The sequence below is a fragment of the Hypomesus nipponensis genome, chromosome 25, assembly GCF_054491055.1.
Source record: "Hypomesus nipponensis isolate SF chromosome 25, ASM5449105v1, whole genome shotgun sequence".
In the NCBI taxonomy this organism is placed as follows: Eukaryota; Metazoa; Chordata; class Actinopteri; order Osmeriformes; family Osmeridae; genus Hypomesus; species Hypomesus nipponensis.
Window position 1 is genome coordinate 11,350,288 of NC_140385.1, and position 12,681 is coordinate 11,362,968.

Below are 12,681 nucleotides of genomic sequence, written 5' to 3' on the forward strand. Positions count from 1 at the left end.
TGGCATGATAATGTTACTGTGCCAATTGGTTTGATCATTGGTCCGCCAAATGCTACAACATTGAGCTGCTTGATTGGCATGTGCAGTTCTTCAGTGTGGCTAAAAAATCTGTATGTGTGTAGGGACATAACATTACATTTTGCCCCTGTATCCACTTACAGGTTTAGTTGTTTGTCATTAAGTCACAAAACAATGTCCTTCAATGGTGAATGTGTCTTCACTTTCACTGCCGTAGTCTGTTTCGGCAAATAGCTGGTTTACCTGTCTGTTTGGTCTGCTTGACTTGGTATACCTGCATTGGCTCTTGAAGTTGTTCTGCTTCCCGCAGTTGTGGCACTGTTGGCCAAAAGCTGGACACTGGTCACGTTTCGCTGGATGGGTTCCCCCACAATTTCGGCAGCTGGAGATTGATGAATTTTCTTTCATAGTGCGCTTCATTTTGCTGTAGACTTTTTTAGCAGTGTGCGTCTGGCACCGTCTCCACTTATTCCACAGACCAGTCTCTTATCAGTTTGTTTTCCAGTGCACCAAAATTGCATTTTTTAGCCTGATATTTCAGTGTACTCATATATGCCTCAATTGTTTGGCCAGGTTTTTTGGTGTCTGGTTTTGAAGTTGTGCCATGTTTGTTTCAGGGTTGCATATTTCTTGAAACTTTCTTTTCAGACACTTGTGGTCCTCTCTGGATTCTGCTGGAACAATGACATTGTCATCTTCTCTTGTAGGCTACCGTGGGCGCATAGGTGAATGACCGCTCCCTCTCTATAGCCTCTGGCCCTGCGAGGGGAGTATATACGCTCTCGTTCGGGCAGGTTTATTGTTGTGTGCGGCGGCAATGATAATATCATATTCTTGTTCAAACTTGCGCCAGTGCTCTGCCACATTCTCGTCTAAAATGAGAGGGTCGGACGTCTGAATCCATCTGCCATTTTTGAGGTTGTCGCTTACTGCGGTCGAGACTTCAAAGTTAACGTGGGCTACTTCGTAGAGATTAAGTTGTCCGAGTGGTTTTCTTCAGGAACGATATTCCACTTCTGTCACCATGTTATTTGAGTAATAAAGCATTCAAATGAACGTTCTTTATTTACGACCACAGTTTAACACATGAGAATCTATTTGTCTTGAGTTTTAGCTAACAACATAACAAACCACGTGATGTTAATCCCCCACTCATAATATGGTAACACTTTAGGGTCAAACAGTTACAAAGTACAGCTATCTACAATTGGTCCCTGCCATGCTGCTTCAGACTGCGCTCTTCCGATTCGAGATCGCAGTAGTAGGCTAATCGTGAAGGTGGGGATAGCCCCTCTTTCACAAGGCAATGTACATTGGACGTGTGAAAGTATTAATACGCATGCTCAGAATTCTAACCCATCAAAGTAGATCACACAAATTAGATGCCAAGTGGGGCAGAGAGCCGGTAGCCCCACCACAGCGTCATCTGGTATTTCATACCTGATTGTCTGTCTGTCTAGCGCCAACATTAGTCGACAAGAAAAAGAGTGAGTAGATTGTCGCAGCTAATTTGTTAGCTTCACAAACGAAATGCCATATCACAAAGAAAATGAATACCGTTGATTTCCTACCTATTCGAGCACTGGTTTGAAAACCTCAAATTGGAGGAGAAACTTGAAATCAAGCGACTCAGCCACAGGATATTGCAATAACTCAAGCTGCTGGTAAAATTAACCATGGGTTTAATGTGGAGTGGTTTTTAAAGGTCACATGACATGCTGTTTTTGGATGCTTTTATATAGGCCTTAGTGGTCCCCTAATACTGTACCTGAAGTCTCTTTACCGAAATTCAGCCTTGGTGCAAAAATGACAGCCACTACGAGCAGTCCGAATGAGCTTTCCTCAAGACGCACCGTTTCTGTGTCTGTAGCTTTAAATGCTAATGAAGAGGAGAGGGGCGGCACCATGCACTAATGTTTACAATGGATATATTGCAATGGCTCATAGACCCATTGCTGTAAGATGCCTCGAATTTGCCCATTTTCATCTGATCACCCTGGTTTGCAGAGGTGCAAACTCATAGTCATTTCAATGAGGGTAAAGGCGGATATTGCTCGTGCCATAACACCAACAGCAGAACGGTTATCCAAATATCAAAGATGTGTACAACACTTGCTTTACAGTGTGTGTATTCACACATACTAACTATCTACCTTTACATTAGTGACAGTAACTCAGCTGGCTCGGTAGCCCCTTGCTCTAAGATGCCTCGAATTTGCCCATTCTCATCTGATCACCCTGGTTTGCAGAGGTGCACACTCATAGTCATTTCAATGAGGGGAAAGGCGGATATTGCGCATGCCATAACCCCAACAGCAGAACAATTATCCAAATAACAAAGAAGTGTACAACACTTGCGTTACAGCATGTGTATTCACACACATATAGCATCACACATGCTATCTACCTTTACATTAGCGACAGTAACTCAGCTTTTAGCTGCAGAGCTAATGTTACAGCCACATTCTAAGGGTAGCAAGCCAGGAACCATATACAGTAAAGCAACAAAAGGATATAGTTAGTAAACTTTCTTGTCTGATGTTTGTAGCTGGACCTAGGAGAGTTAGTACTGATCCAGAATTTATTCAGCAAGGCCAGTAGTGGCTGAAATGTTTGTCTCAGACATACAAAACTTTGGGAAGTTGTGTCGGCGCATTTTCAGAGAAAATAAAATGAAGACAGTGGGGGCTTCATTTATCAAGCCGTTTGCGCCTGTTTCCACGCATTCATTTTTTGCAAAGACTGACTTAACGATGCGGGCTATTTACAAACAGGGCGCAATTGGGTAAAATTTCACATTGCCTGCCACATGAGCGAGAACAGGCAAGTTGCGCTTACAATATGCATTTGTGGGAGGGCTATGTGGAAAGTGGGAGGGTCGTGGGGAAAGTGGGAGTTCCACCCAAAGAAGGTGGGAGGATACTTAAGTGCGCCTAATTATATAATCTGCTGTATTTACAAAGACTGCAATTAAGAGTGCGCCTCTATTCTGCGGGGGAAATTCTCTGCCTCTTAAAAGCAGTCTTAACCAGGGGCGCATTTTCCTGTGTGTACAAATGTACCTACCTTATTCAATGGCAGCAGTGATCTGAGCAAGGCGAAGACATAGGCAATTTTTTTCCGAGGGTGTGGATGTTCTTCATGTTCGTATGCTTCATGTTTTGGTTACCCACAATGTTTTTGGGGCTATCTCGTTGTTTATGATCATTGACCTATGCACTTTTTATGCATTTCATGCACGTCACTACATTTAAGCTTGCACTTTCTTTTTCCCATAGGAAGATCGATGATAGAAATATGCGATCCCATTGTTCTTTTAGAGGCGCGCAAATTATACTTGAGGGTGGAGTATGTGCTGATTGCCTGATGGGTGTCAGGTTTGATAAATACCACGCAAAATAAGAAAGCATAGCGGGTGCTATTACCAAACTTGCAAAAACAGATGCAACTAAACTGCGCCATTGTTAGTAAATGAGGCCCTGAGTCTTCTATAACTGTATAAAGACTTTTGTTTTCCTTTGTACATCCAAACTGAGCAAATGTAATGCTTCTACATTTGCAAGCCATGATGTCTCTCAAGGATAAAAAAACTTGCAAGGTCGTAGCTCAGTTTCTCATGGGCGGGCCAGATTCTCTGGGTGGGCAAAGCAGAGAGAGGGGAGGTAACCTTCCTCTTTGTGACGTCACAAGAAGCGGATTTCAAAACCGAGCGTTTGAGCTCTCATTTTCTCAAAGGCGGTGAAGAATACCCAGGGCTTGGTTTACACTTATCGAAAATTCTAGCCACTGGGAGACCAAAGGCAGGCTAAGGGAACTCATATTAATGTAATAACCTCCCAAAGTGAAGTTTTCATGTCATGGGACCTTTAAAGAAAAAGTGGCTAACGGTTAGCATTCAAAAGAGAGCACTTTTCTGTTTTCCATATCTGCTATTTGGTGGAGATGGTACATGGTTGACGACGAGGTACAAAGATTTAAAACATCTTTCAGAGAGAATTGCCAAACATGAGAGCAGAGGGAGTCATCTGGACAATGCTGTGAAAATGGGCTTACTTTGAAGGGTAAATGTCGCAGTCCAAATTGACAGTGCATACAGACGCTCCATTGAGCAACATAACAAACAGGTCGAAGAGAACAGGTACGTTCTCAGTCAGATCATAACCTGTATTCAACTGTGTGGAAAATGTGAAACCGCACTGCGGGCGGGGGGGCACGACAAGTCGGTGGACTCCCTGAATCCTGGAATGTTCAGATGCATTTTCGAGACTGTGTGTGAGGGTGATTCGAGACTTCAGAGGCACTATGACGCTCTCAGCCCCTCTTCAAAGGGATATCTAGCACTGTACAAAACGAACTGTTAGACATAATGTATAAAGTGTACAAGGAGGAGATAGCCAAGCAAGTGAACGAGACATCATTTGTTACCCTACAGGCAGATGAGACAACTGATGTCTCCTGTAAATTCTAAATGGTGGTTGTGTTGCGATACATGTTGCCTGACAACACAGTGACAGAGAGGTTTTTGGAGTTTGTGGAAGTCAAGGATAAAACTGGACTCAGCCTCTCTAATAACATCAAGAGTGTGCTGGAACCACTGAAGCTGGGAGAAAGTTGATCGCTCAGACCTATGATAGTGCGGCTGTACTGACTGGAAACTTCCGAGGAGTACAGCCGTTTGTCGTGCCCTCTACCTCTGCCCCCTAGCGGCGGTTTTGTTTGTTTGTGTCTCCCGGTGGTGGGTGTGGCCATGGTCTCCGGTTCCCAATTACCCACACACACTGCCTCAGTCTCCCACCTGTCTCCCATCAACTCATCAGCCCTGCAGTATAACAAACCTGGTTTTCACATTATTCATCGCTGGATTATAGTTTTGTCTACCTTGGTAGTCATACTCCTGGTTACTAACTTAGAGAAGTCAGATACAAGTAATTTTCATGAAATCATCATTCGTCTGCTAACCTTGTTTTTTGCCTGTGCCTCCAGGATCACCAGCCAAACTTACCTGTCCCTCCACCAGGGCTTTCGCAGTGTGGTAACTATCGGACTCTTGCCACAGAAAGCGGCTGGGACGACGAGGCACTACAAGGCGCTTTTCAGAACGCGTCGTGTGAGTCTATCAAGGACGAACTCGCCTTCCGCGACGAGCCTGCAAATCTGGACCAGCTCATCGCTCTTGCCATTCGTTTGGACAACCATCTTCGTGAACGCTGTAGGGAGAGGTCCTCTCGTCTCCAGTCAGGAGACACCTGTGCGCCCCCTATTCGGGGTTCCCCGCCCAGGGCAGCTGACCCCCACAAGCACGCCGGCCTAGTCCTGAGGTGTCCGAACCACTGCAGGTTGGTCATGCCCGCCTGACTCCGGAGGAAAGAGCCAGACGGATGTCCTAGAGGGCATGTATGTACTGCGGTCAGCCTGGCCATTTTTTTTCCACCTGCCCTCTCTGCCCGGGAAACGGGCAGGCCCGTTAGTAGACAAGGAGATGCTCACGGGTTGCACTGCCTTATCTGCTCCCCCTCGTCCCATACTCGAAGCCACCCTCTGGTGGCGCACCAAGGCCTTGCCTCTTCATGTAGTCATCGACTCCGGAGCAGATGAAAGTTTCATTGATCAAGGGATTGTTCGCCAACTGGGAATCGAAACCATACCCCAGAACACACCTATTGGTGCCAAGGGACTGAATAGGTAACTCATCGCTCGAGTGACACACGAGACCATTCCTCTGAGCCTGCTGTTATCCAGTAACCATCAGGAATCTGCCTCCATGTCATGGACTGTCCCTTCACACCACTGGTGCTAGGTCATCCCTGGTTACAGACCCATAATCCTCACATTGACTAGATCATAGGGAAGGTTGTGTCCTGGAGCACTCACTGCTACTCCCACTGTCGCCGGTCTGCCTCTGCCCCTGCTCCTGGCCCCTCCAAGACCCATTACCCAAAGAGCCCCCTGACTTGTCCTCTGTCCCTGTGATTTACCATGATCTATCCCGTCTTCAGTAAGCAGCGCGCCCTGTCCTTGCCTCCCCACCGCCCTTACGACTGTGCCATAGACCTCCAACCCGGTTCTCCCTACCCCAGCTGTCGGCTGTACAACCTCTTCCACACGAGCATGTCACCATGGAGGAGTACATTCAGGATTCACTAGCTGCTGGCTTTATCATCTGTCTTCTTCACCCCTGGGTGCAGGCTTCTTTTTTGTTGGGAAGAAGGATGGAACCCTGCGCCCCTGTATTGACGACCGGGGTCTCAACAACATCACGGTGAAGAACAAGTACCCACTACCCCTCATAAGCTCCACATTCATGGGCCTTCTATATTCACCAAACTGGATCTACAAAACGCCTATCACCTGATTCGCATCCGTAAGGAAGATGAATGGAAGACCGCTTTCAAGACCCTTCTTGGACACTTGAGTATTCCGTAATGCGACTTGTTGAACCATTTTGTTTTTGTGTATCTGGACGATATTTAAATGTTTTTCTCTGACTCTTGCTCAACATGTGCGTCAGGTCCTTCAACGCCTCTTGGAAAACAGGTTCTTTTTCAAGACTGAGAAGTGTGTGTTCCACGTTCCCTCCGTGTCCTTCCTGGGATACATCATAGCCGAGGGTCAGGTGAAGATGGAGCCCGCCAAGGTCTCTGCAGTAGCAGAATGCCCTGCTCTGGACAACCTGAAACTGTTACAGCGCTTCCTGGGCTTCACCAACTTTTATCAACGTTTCAGCCGCAACTACAGCCATATCGCTGACCCTCTCACTGCCCTCACTTCCACATCCACACCATTCCCTCCAGAGGATGAGGCTGCTTTCCAAAGGTTTAAGAGTTTTTTTCCGTATCCGCCCCAGTCCTGACCCAGCCGGACTCAGAGCTCCAGTTCATTGTTGAAGTTGATGCCTCAGACACAGGGGTAGGGGCTGTGCTCTCCCAACGGTCTCTTACTGACCAGAAACTACAAACCCCTTCTTCTCCAGGAGACTCACTCCTCCAGAGAGGAACTACAACGTACGGAACAGGGAGCCTCTTGCAGTGAAGCTGGCGCTTGAGGAATGGGGTCATTGACTGGAAGGTGCTGAGCTGCCCTTCATTGTGTGGACTGACCACAAGAACCTGTCCTATGTACAGACCGCCAAGCGTTTAAATTCCCGCCAAGCCAGATGGGCTTTGTTCTTCAGTCGTTTTCGGTTCCAAGTCACATACCGCCCAGGCTCCCGGAACGCCAAGCCAGATGCCCTCTCCCGCCTGCACTCTGTCGGGGATAACACGTCTGATCCGGGTTCCATCCTGCCTCCCACCTGCCTGGTTGCTGCCCTCACATGGGAGGTCGAGTCCCTGGTCAAACAAGCTCAGACACTGCAAGCAGATCCTGGTACCGGTCCCCCCAACAGCCGGTTGGGGGGACAGTTTTGCATGGCATCCCTCGGATATTGTTTCTGATTGTGGACCACAGTTCATATCGCAGGTGTAGCGGGCTTTCTGTTCCGCCCTAGGGGCCACCATCAGTCTCTCCTCCGGTTACCACTCACAAACCAAATGCCAATCAGAGAGCCAACCAAGAGATGGAGGCCGCACTTCGATGTCTTGTTTCAGACCACACCTCCACCTGGGGCTCCTGTGGGTTGAGTACGCACACAACACCCTCACCAGCACCTCTACTGGATTCTCCCCCTTTCAATGCTCCCTCAGTTACCAACCCCCCCTATTTCCATCCCAGGAGGCTGAGTTAATGGTCCCCTCTGTCTAAGCTCACATGCGGCGCTGCCGGCATACCTGGAGGCGGGCCCGTACTGCCCTGCTCCGTGCCTCGGGCCGCTCACATGAAATATAGCTCATGTGTCAGTGTGTTTCATTCTGTTGTGCAGTATTAAAGTGAAACACTCGTTAGTCTTTTCGCTTTGTTGTGGCCGTCAGTGGGGTTGAGCTCATTGCTGTTCGCGTATAACCCTGTTGGCAAATTGGTTCTGAGCTTGGTTGCATTCCTAATTTAGGTTTGTAAATGTGACAGTGGTAATTTTTACTTGTGTGTGTGTGTGTGTGTGTGAAGGAGAGCAATTACACAAGAAGGTCTCTCTCTCTCTCCAGTATGTGTACTACAACACCTGGTGTTTTGTGGAGCCACGCTGTTTGTTGATGTGTTAAATAAACACATCAGTAGCAAGAGGGAGTTTTGTAGCTTTAATGGTATGTATCATATTTCGAAATGGTTTGTGCCCCACCAATGTTTTACATATAAAAACACTGCTCACATCTCTTTCATTGGCCTCACTTTGAAAAATACACAGCTTTTTCTTACATTAGTCTGCAGCTTTATTTAAAATAGGAAAGAACATCCTGTACAGATAAGCCAGCTGAAGTTCTATGGAACCAATCCCCCCCAAAATAAAATAAAAAAATTATCAGACATAAAATGCTGTAAACACTGAAAATAAATTAAGATCATAATTGCATAAGTAAGACATAAATGACAAAGTACAGTTCAGAGAGATGGATATCACCCTTAGCTGGATTTATTTATGAAACAGAAGATGATAACAATGAACAGACAGCACAGTAGAACTCCAGTTCTCATGATGGAGAGAAGCACCAGGATTCTCATCTGGTCTTCACCGCATGACTTAATATCCAGCTTGGTCCCATTTCCAAACAGTATCTCCCCACATGAGGCCACAGCACAGTAGTAAGTCCCAGCATCAGAGAGGCTGAGGTTCCTCTTGGGGAGGTTGTAGACACAGCTCTGTGTAGGAGACCCAGCCTCAGGGCTCTTCTCACACTGATCACTCCTGCCTCCATGGGTGTAAAGGATTCCTGGACGGGATTCTCCTGAGCCATGTCTGAACCAATAGACACTGTGTTGTCCAGGACAGGTGTCAGCATGTATTGTACAGTTCAGAGTAACAGAGCCTCCTGGCTGGACGGACTCAAGGACTGGCTGCTGGACAAGATGCTGGCTCCTGATATCTGCACCTTCAATTAACAGGAGCAATGAGCTACATTGGATGCCAATTAAATGATTGGGAGTTCTTCAAGAAATAAGCTGAAATATACAGTATGCACAAAGTCATCAGTACTTACCCTCATGCGTCAAAAGAACTCCACGACCAAAGGTTATTTCATCATAATTTCGAACAGCACAGTAATACATTCCAACATCGGACATCCCAGCATCAGTAATGGTTAGAACAAACCAATTCCCCTTCATCATGGACTTGTACCTGGAGTTGCTATTGAACTCCCCAAAGAATGTAGGCTCTTTAGAGTTTAAATAAGAAGACACAATAAACACTGGTGCTTCTCCAACTGTTAGCTTGATCCAGTAGTCAAAAACCCGCTCCCCTGTGATCAGGCACGCCAAATCAACTGTTTGTCCTTGACTGAAGGTCTTCACAACATCTGGCTGAACAACTGAAGCACATGACAATGCTGAAAAGAATGACGAGAATAACATTTTATTAATGGCATGGTATTAAACTACTTAATACGTTTAATTAGGACTTAATTTAAAAAGTGTAAATCAGGTATGTAATAAATCTCAAAGTAGAATTTGAATTGGATGCTCCAAATGGTAAAATTAGCATTCATCAGTAAAATCTAAAATCAGTATCAAATACAATTTTTCACATTGGTTGCATTCCACTCCATCTGCAAAATCAGTATGAAGGATTGCATCTATTAACAATACATCAAAACAATTCAATTAAACATCTAAATCTCCTTACCTGCTCTGAATAATAACAGAGGGTGAAGAGCAGACAGTTTGACCATTCTTCCACTTTCAGGATCCCTGCATGTATACCTAAAGTGAAAACATACACTTGCCGTGTCACAGGGGATTCCTTTTATACATACTGGGGATGTAGAGAACTGTAGGCAGTCTGATTGGCTAATATGAAATGAGTAAAAACAGTGTGAAAGGTAAACTTGCAACACAGTTGTTATATCTTGATCGTGTAGGCTCTGAGATGGTTACTAAGCCATATGTAAATTAAACGTCTGTATGAAGATTGTGTCAAGTTTATGAAGGTTAAGATTTTTAGCATTAGCCTACCAAAGAGCAAGCATAATGGGTGCTCACATCATGTGAAGCTTAGACATTTACAGTAGTTTTCCCTTCCCAATTAAAAGAGGGCCATGTTCTGTACCTTACTGAAAGACTGTTTCACTGACAAGTTGTACTGTTTACTAGAAGAGTTCAAATGTATTTACTGGGTTAAATGAAAACAATATAGAGTTACAAGTACATATTGTTGTCAGCTACATGGATGATGTCAAGTAAATTAAACTGATATCCAGGGTTTTACTGTACTTAAGTGAATTCAAATATGTATACGTGGTTTGATGAAGTAGCTGTAGGTGGAAATAAATTAAGTTTTCAGTGTGGTGTGCCCACCTCCCATCCCCAATACATGTGCTAATTAAATACATACATACATATGTACATATGGCTTTGGAAAAAATGTAGAGACCACTGCACTTTTTTTTTCATTTAAAAAACAAGTTGAGAAGGACAATTTTGAGTGAAACATAAGGGTAATATTTGAGGCCAGTGCAAATTGTATCCTTCGGTTCCTCACTTAAAATAATTGTCCTTCTCAACTTTTTTTTTTGGGAATGAAAGTAAAAGGTGCCAGTGGTGTGTAACACTTTAGTTTGATGGTCCGTCTGTTGACACACTATAAGTTGTAAACAGCTACTCAGTATCATGTAAACAATGTATCAGTGTGACATTCAACAGTTTCAACAGACAAGTACCATACATTCAACTAACTGCCTGTTGATTATCAGATGCATTTCAAGGGTTGACCCACAGACATTACAAAATGTCTGCTGACTTTCAAGGTTTATAACTAACATTCAACTAATTGTCAGTTAACTGATACGTTTACTGTCTGTTGATAATGTATTGATTCTCAACTAATGATAATGTGCTTCTCTTCTTGATTGTTTACAAACTATTAGAAGGCATTCTCCACTAAATGTTTACAGGCGTGTTTTAGGACCATCCAATTAAAGTGAAAACCCGTTGGGTTAGTAGAATGCCTATAAACTATCAACAGAACCCATTAACCATTTGTACATAAAGAGGAAAGTTTTGCTAAACTGATACTACTAACACTGGTTAACTAAAGTCAATACCAGGCTATGGCTATAAACTACAGTTAAACAAAAATGATAGGCAGCAAATGAAAGGAAAAAAAGCTCTTTTATTTTTACAACATTTGGTCATGTAGTCAATACCTGACCAAAAATAAAACATACATACAATCACCACACTGGCAACGTTTCTTTTAGTACAGTTACAGTCACAATTTACAGAAGAACAGCATACTGCCCAACACTGAGGCTAACATCAACTGTTAGAAACAATAACGTTACATCACCCCCTAAGCTTGTTCAGCTTGTTACAAGCATTTAGTATTTTACAGTAAAGGGGATGAGCTCTTTGTTACTTTTCATCTTGATTACCTTTTCTGCTAATTCGCCAACTATTTACCACTTTTGTGTATTATTCTCTCCTTCCGAATCCCCCCTGCGTGCTTTTGCTCGGGTGAAATGAGTGCTACTCTGCATACTGCCACCCTTGCTAGGCAGGGGGCGTTGAGTTGAATGGAACACGCGTACCTATTAAAATATATTTTGTTGATGCTGAAAAAAGTTTGGTAGAATTATTGTTTCACATGCAAGTAACAAGGACTGCTTTAAACAAAAAATGTTACACTTAAGACTAACAAATGTTCAGCGCGCGATGAGGTTTTACAAATCAAACGGTGGTGCTTTTAGAATTTGTAATGTAGTCACGTCTCAACTAGGCTCAGGGAATGTGAACCAGAGCCATCTTTGTGTCTTGTGATATCGTCAACCAATTAAATAAAAGTGCGCCAGTTTTAATTTTTTGGGGTAATTGTCTGGTAGGCTATAGCCATACATCTCTCTCCATAATAGCCAGGCCCAAACCATAGGCCTACGCGGGCGCAGAATTCCGACGAAAACCCGCGGATTTTCAAATAACCTAGTGTGTCAACAGGATCATCAAAATAAAGTGTTACCCAGTAGGCTGTCAATTATTTCCAGAGCTTTACATACACACACACACACACACACTCACGTACATACATACTCGCGTGGCAGGCCCCCCGTTTTTTTATTTTGAATTTGAATTACATGGGATGTCTTATTGTCTTGTCTGTTTTTCCAGAGTTTATATAAAAATAAAGGAAAGTATATTTAATTGTGCTTTCTTTGTTAGCTAGGTAAGTGACATGACGAAGTAGGTCAGATGGTCACACAGACCGGCGAGCCCGCTGCAAATAGGTAGCTAACTGTAGTGTAGCGTAGGAAAAATGAAACGCACGTTTAAAAGCGGTGCCCAAAAGCGGCATTCAAAACAAAACATTTCTGAATTAAATGCCAAACTTCCCAAAATTACACATTTCTTTTTCGGCCAGCCGGTGAAGAATGCACTCATCTGCAAGAGACAGATATTGTACTTGTTTGCTATAGCTAACATTACTGTACCACGTAGCTAACGTTAGCCTATTCACCTTATTCCGCCCCGCCCACTTTCTTCATCTTTTTGCACTTCCGTTGTATTTGCACTTCCGCTTTACCGGGGATATCATTCAATTCAATGGAGAACTGCCGAGAAGTCCCTCCGCTAAAATATTAAATC

At 44.2% G+C, this 12,681-nt stretch overlaps 1 protein-coding gene across 1 annotated transcript; it reads right to left on the reverse strand.

The window, feature by feature from the left end:
* Positions 1-8,105: 8,105 nt before the first annotated feature.
* LOC146222293 (signal-regulatory protein beta-2-like) lies at positions 8,106-10,381 on the reverse strand. The gene is made up of 3 exons (XM_084692029.1): positions 9,731-10,381; positions 9,087-9,434; positions 8,106-8,978 (listed from the first exon to the last, which is right to left on the reverse strand). The coding sequence occupies exons 1-3, from the start codon at positions 9,774-9,776 to the stop codon at positions 8,512-8,514; spliced, it is 861 nt and encodes a 286-aa protein (XP_084548155.1). The 5' UTR covers positions 9,777-10,381; the 3' UTR covers positions 8,106-8,511.
* Between the last annotated feature and the right edge of the window lie 2,300 nt (positions 10,382-12,681).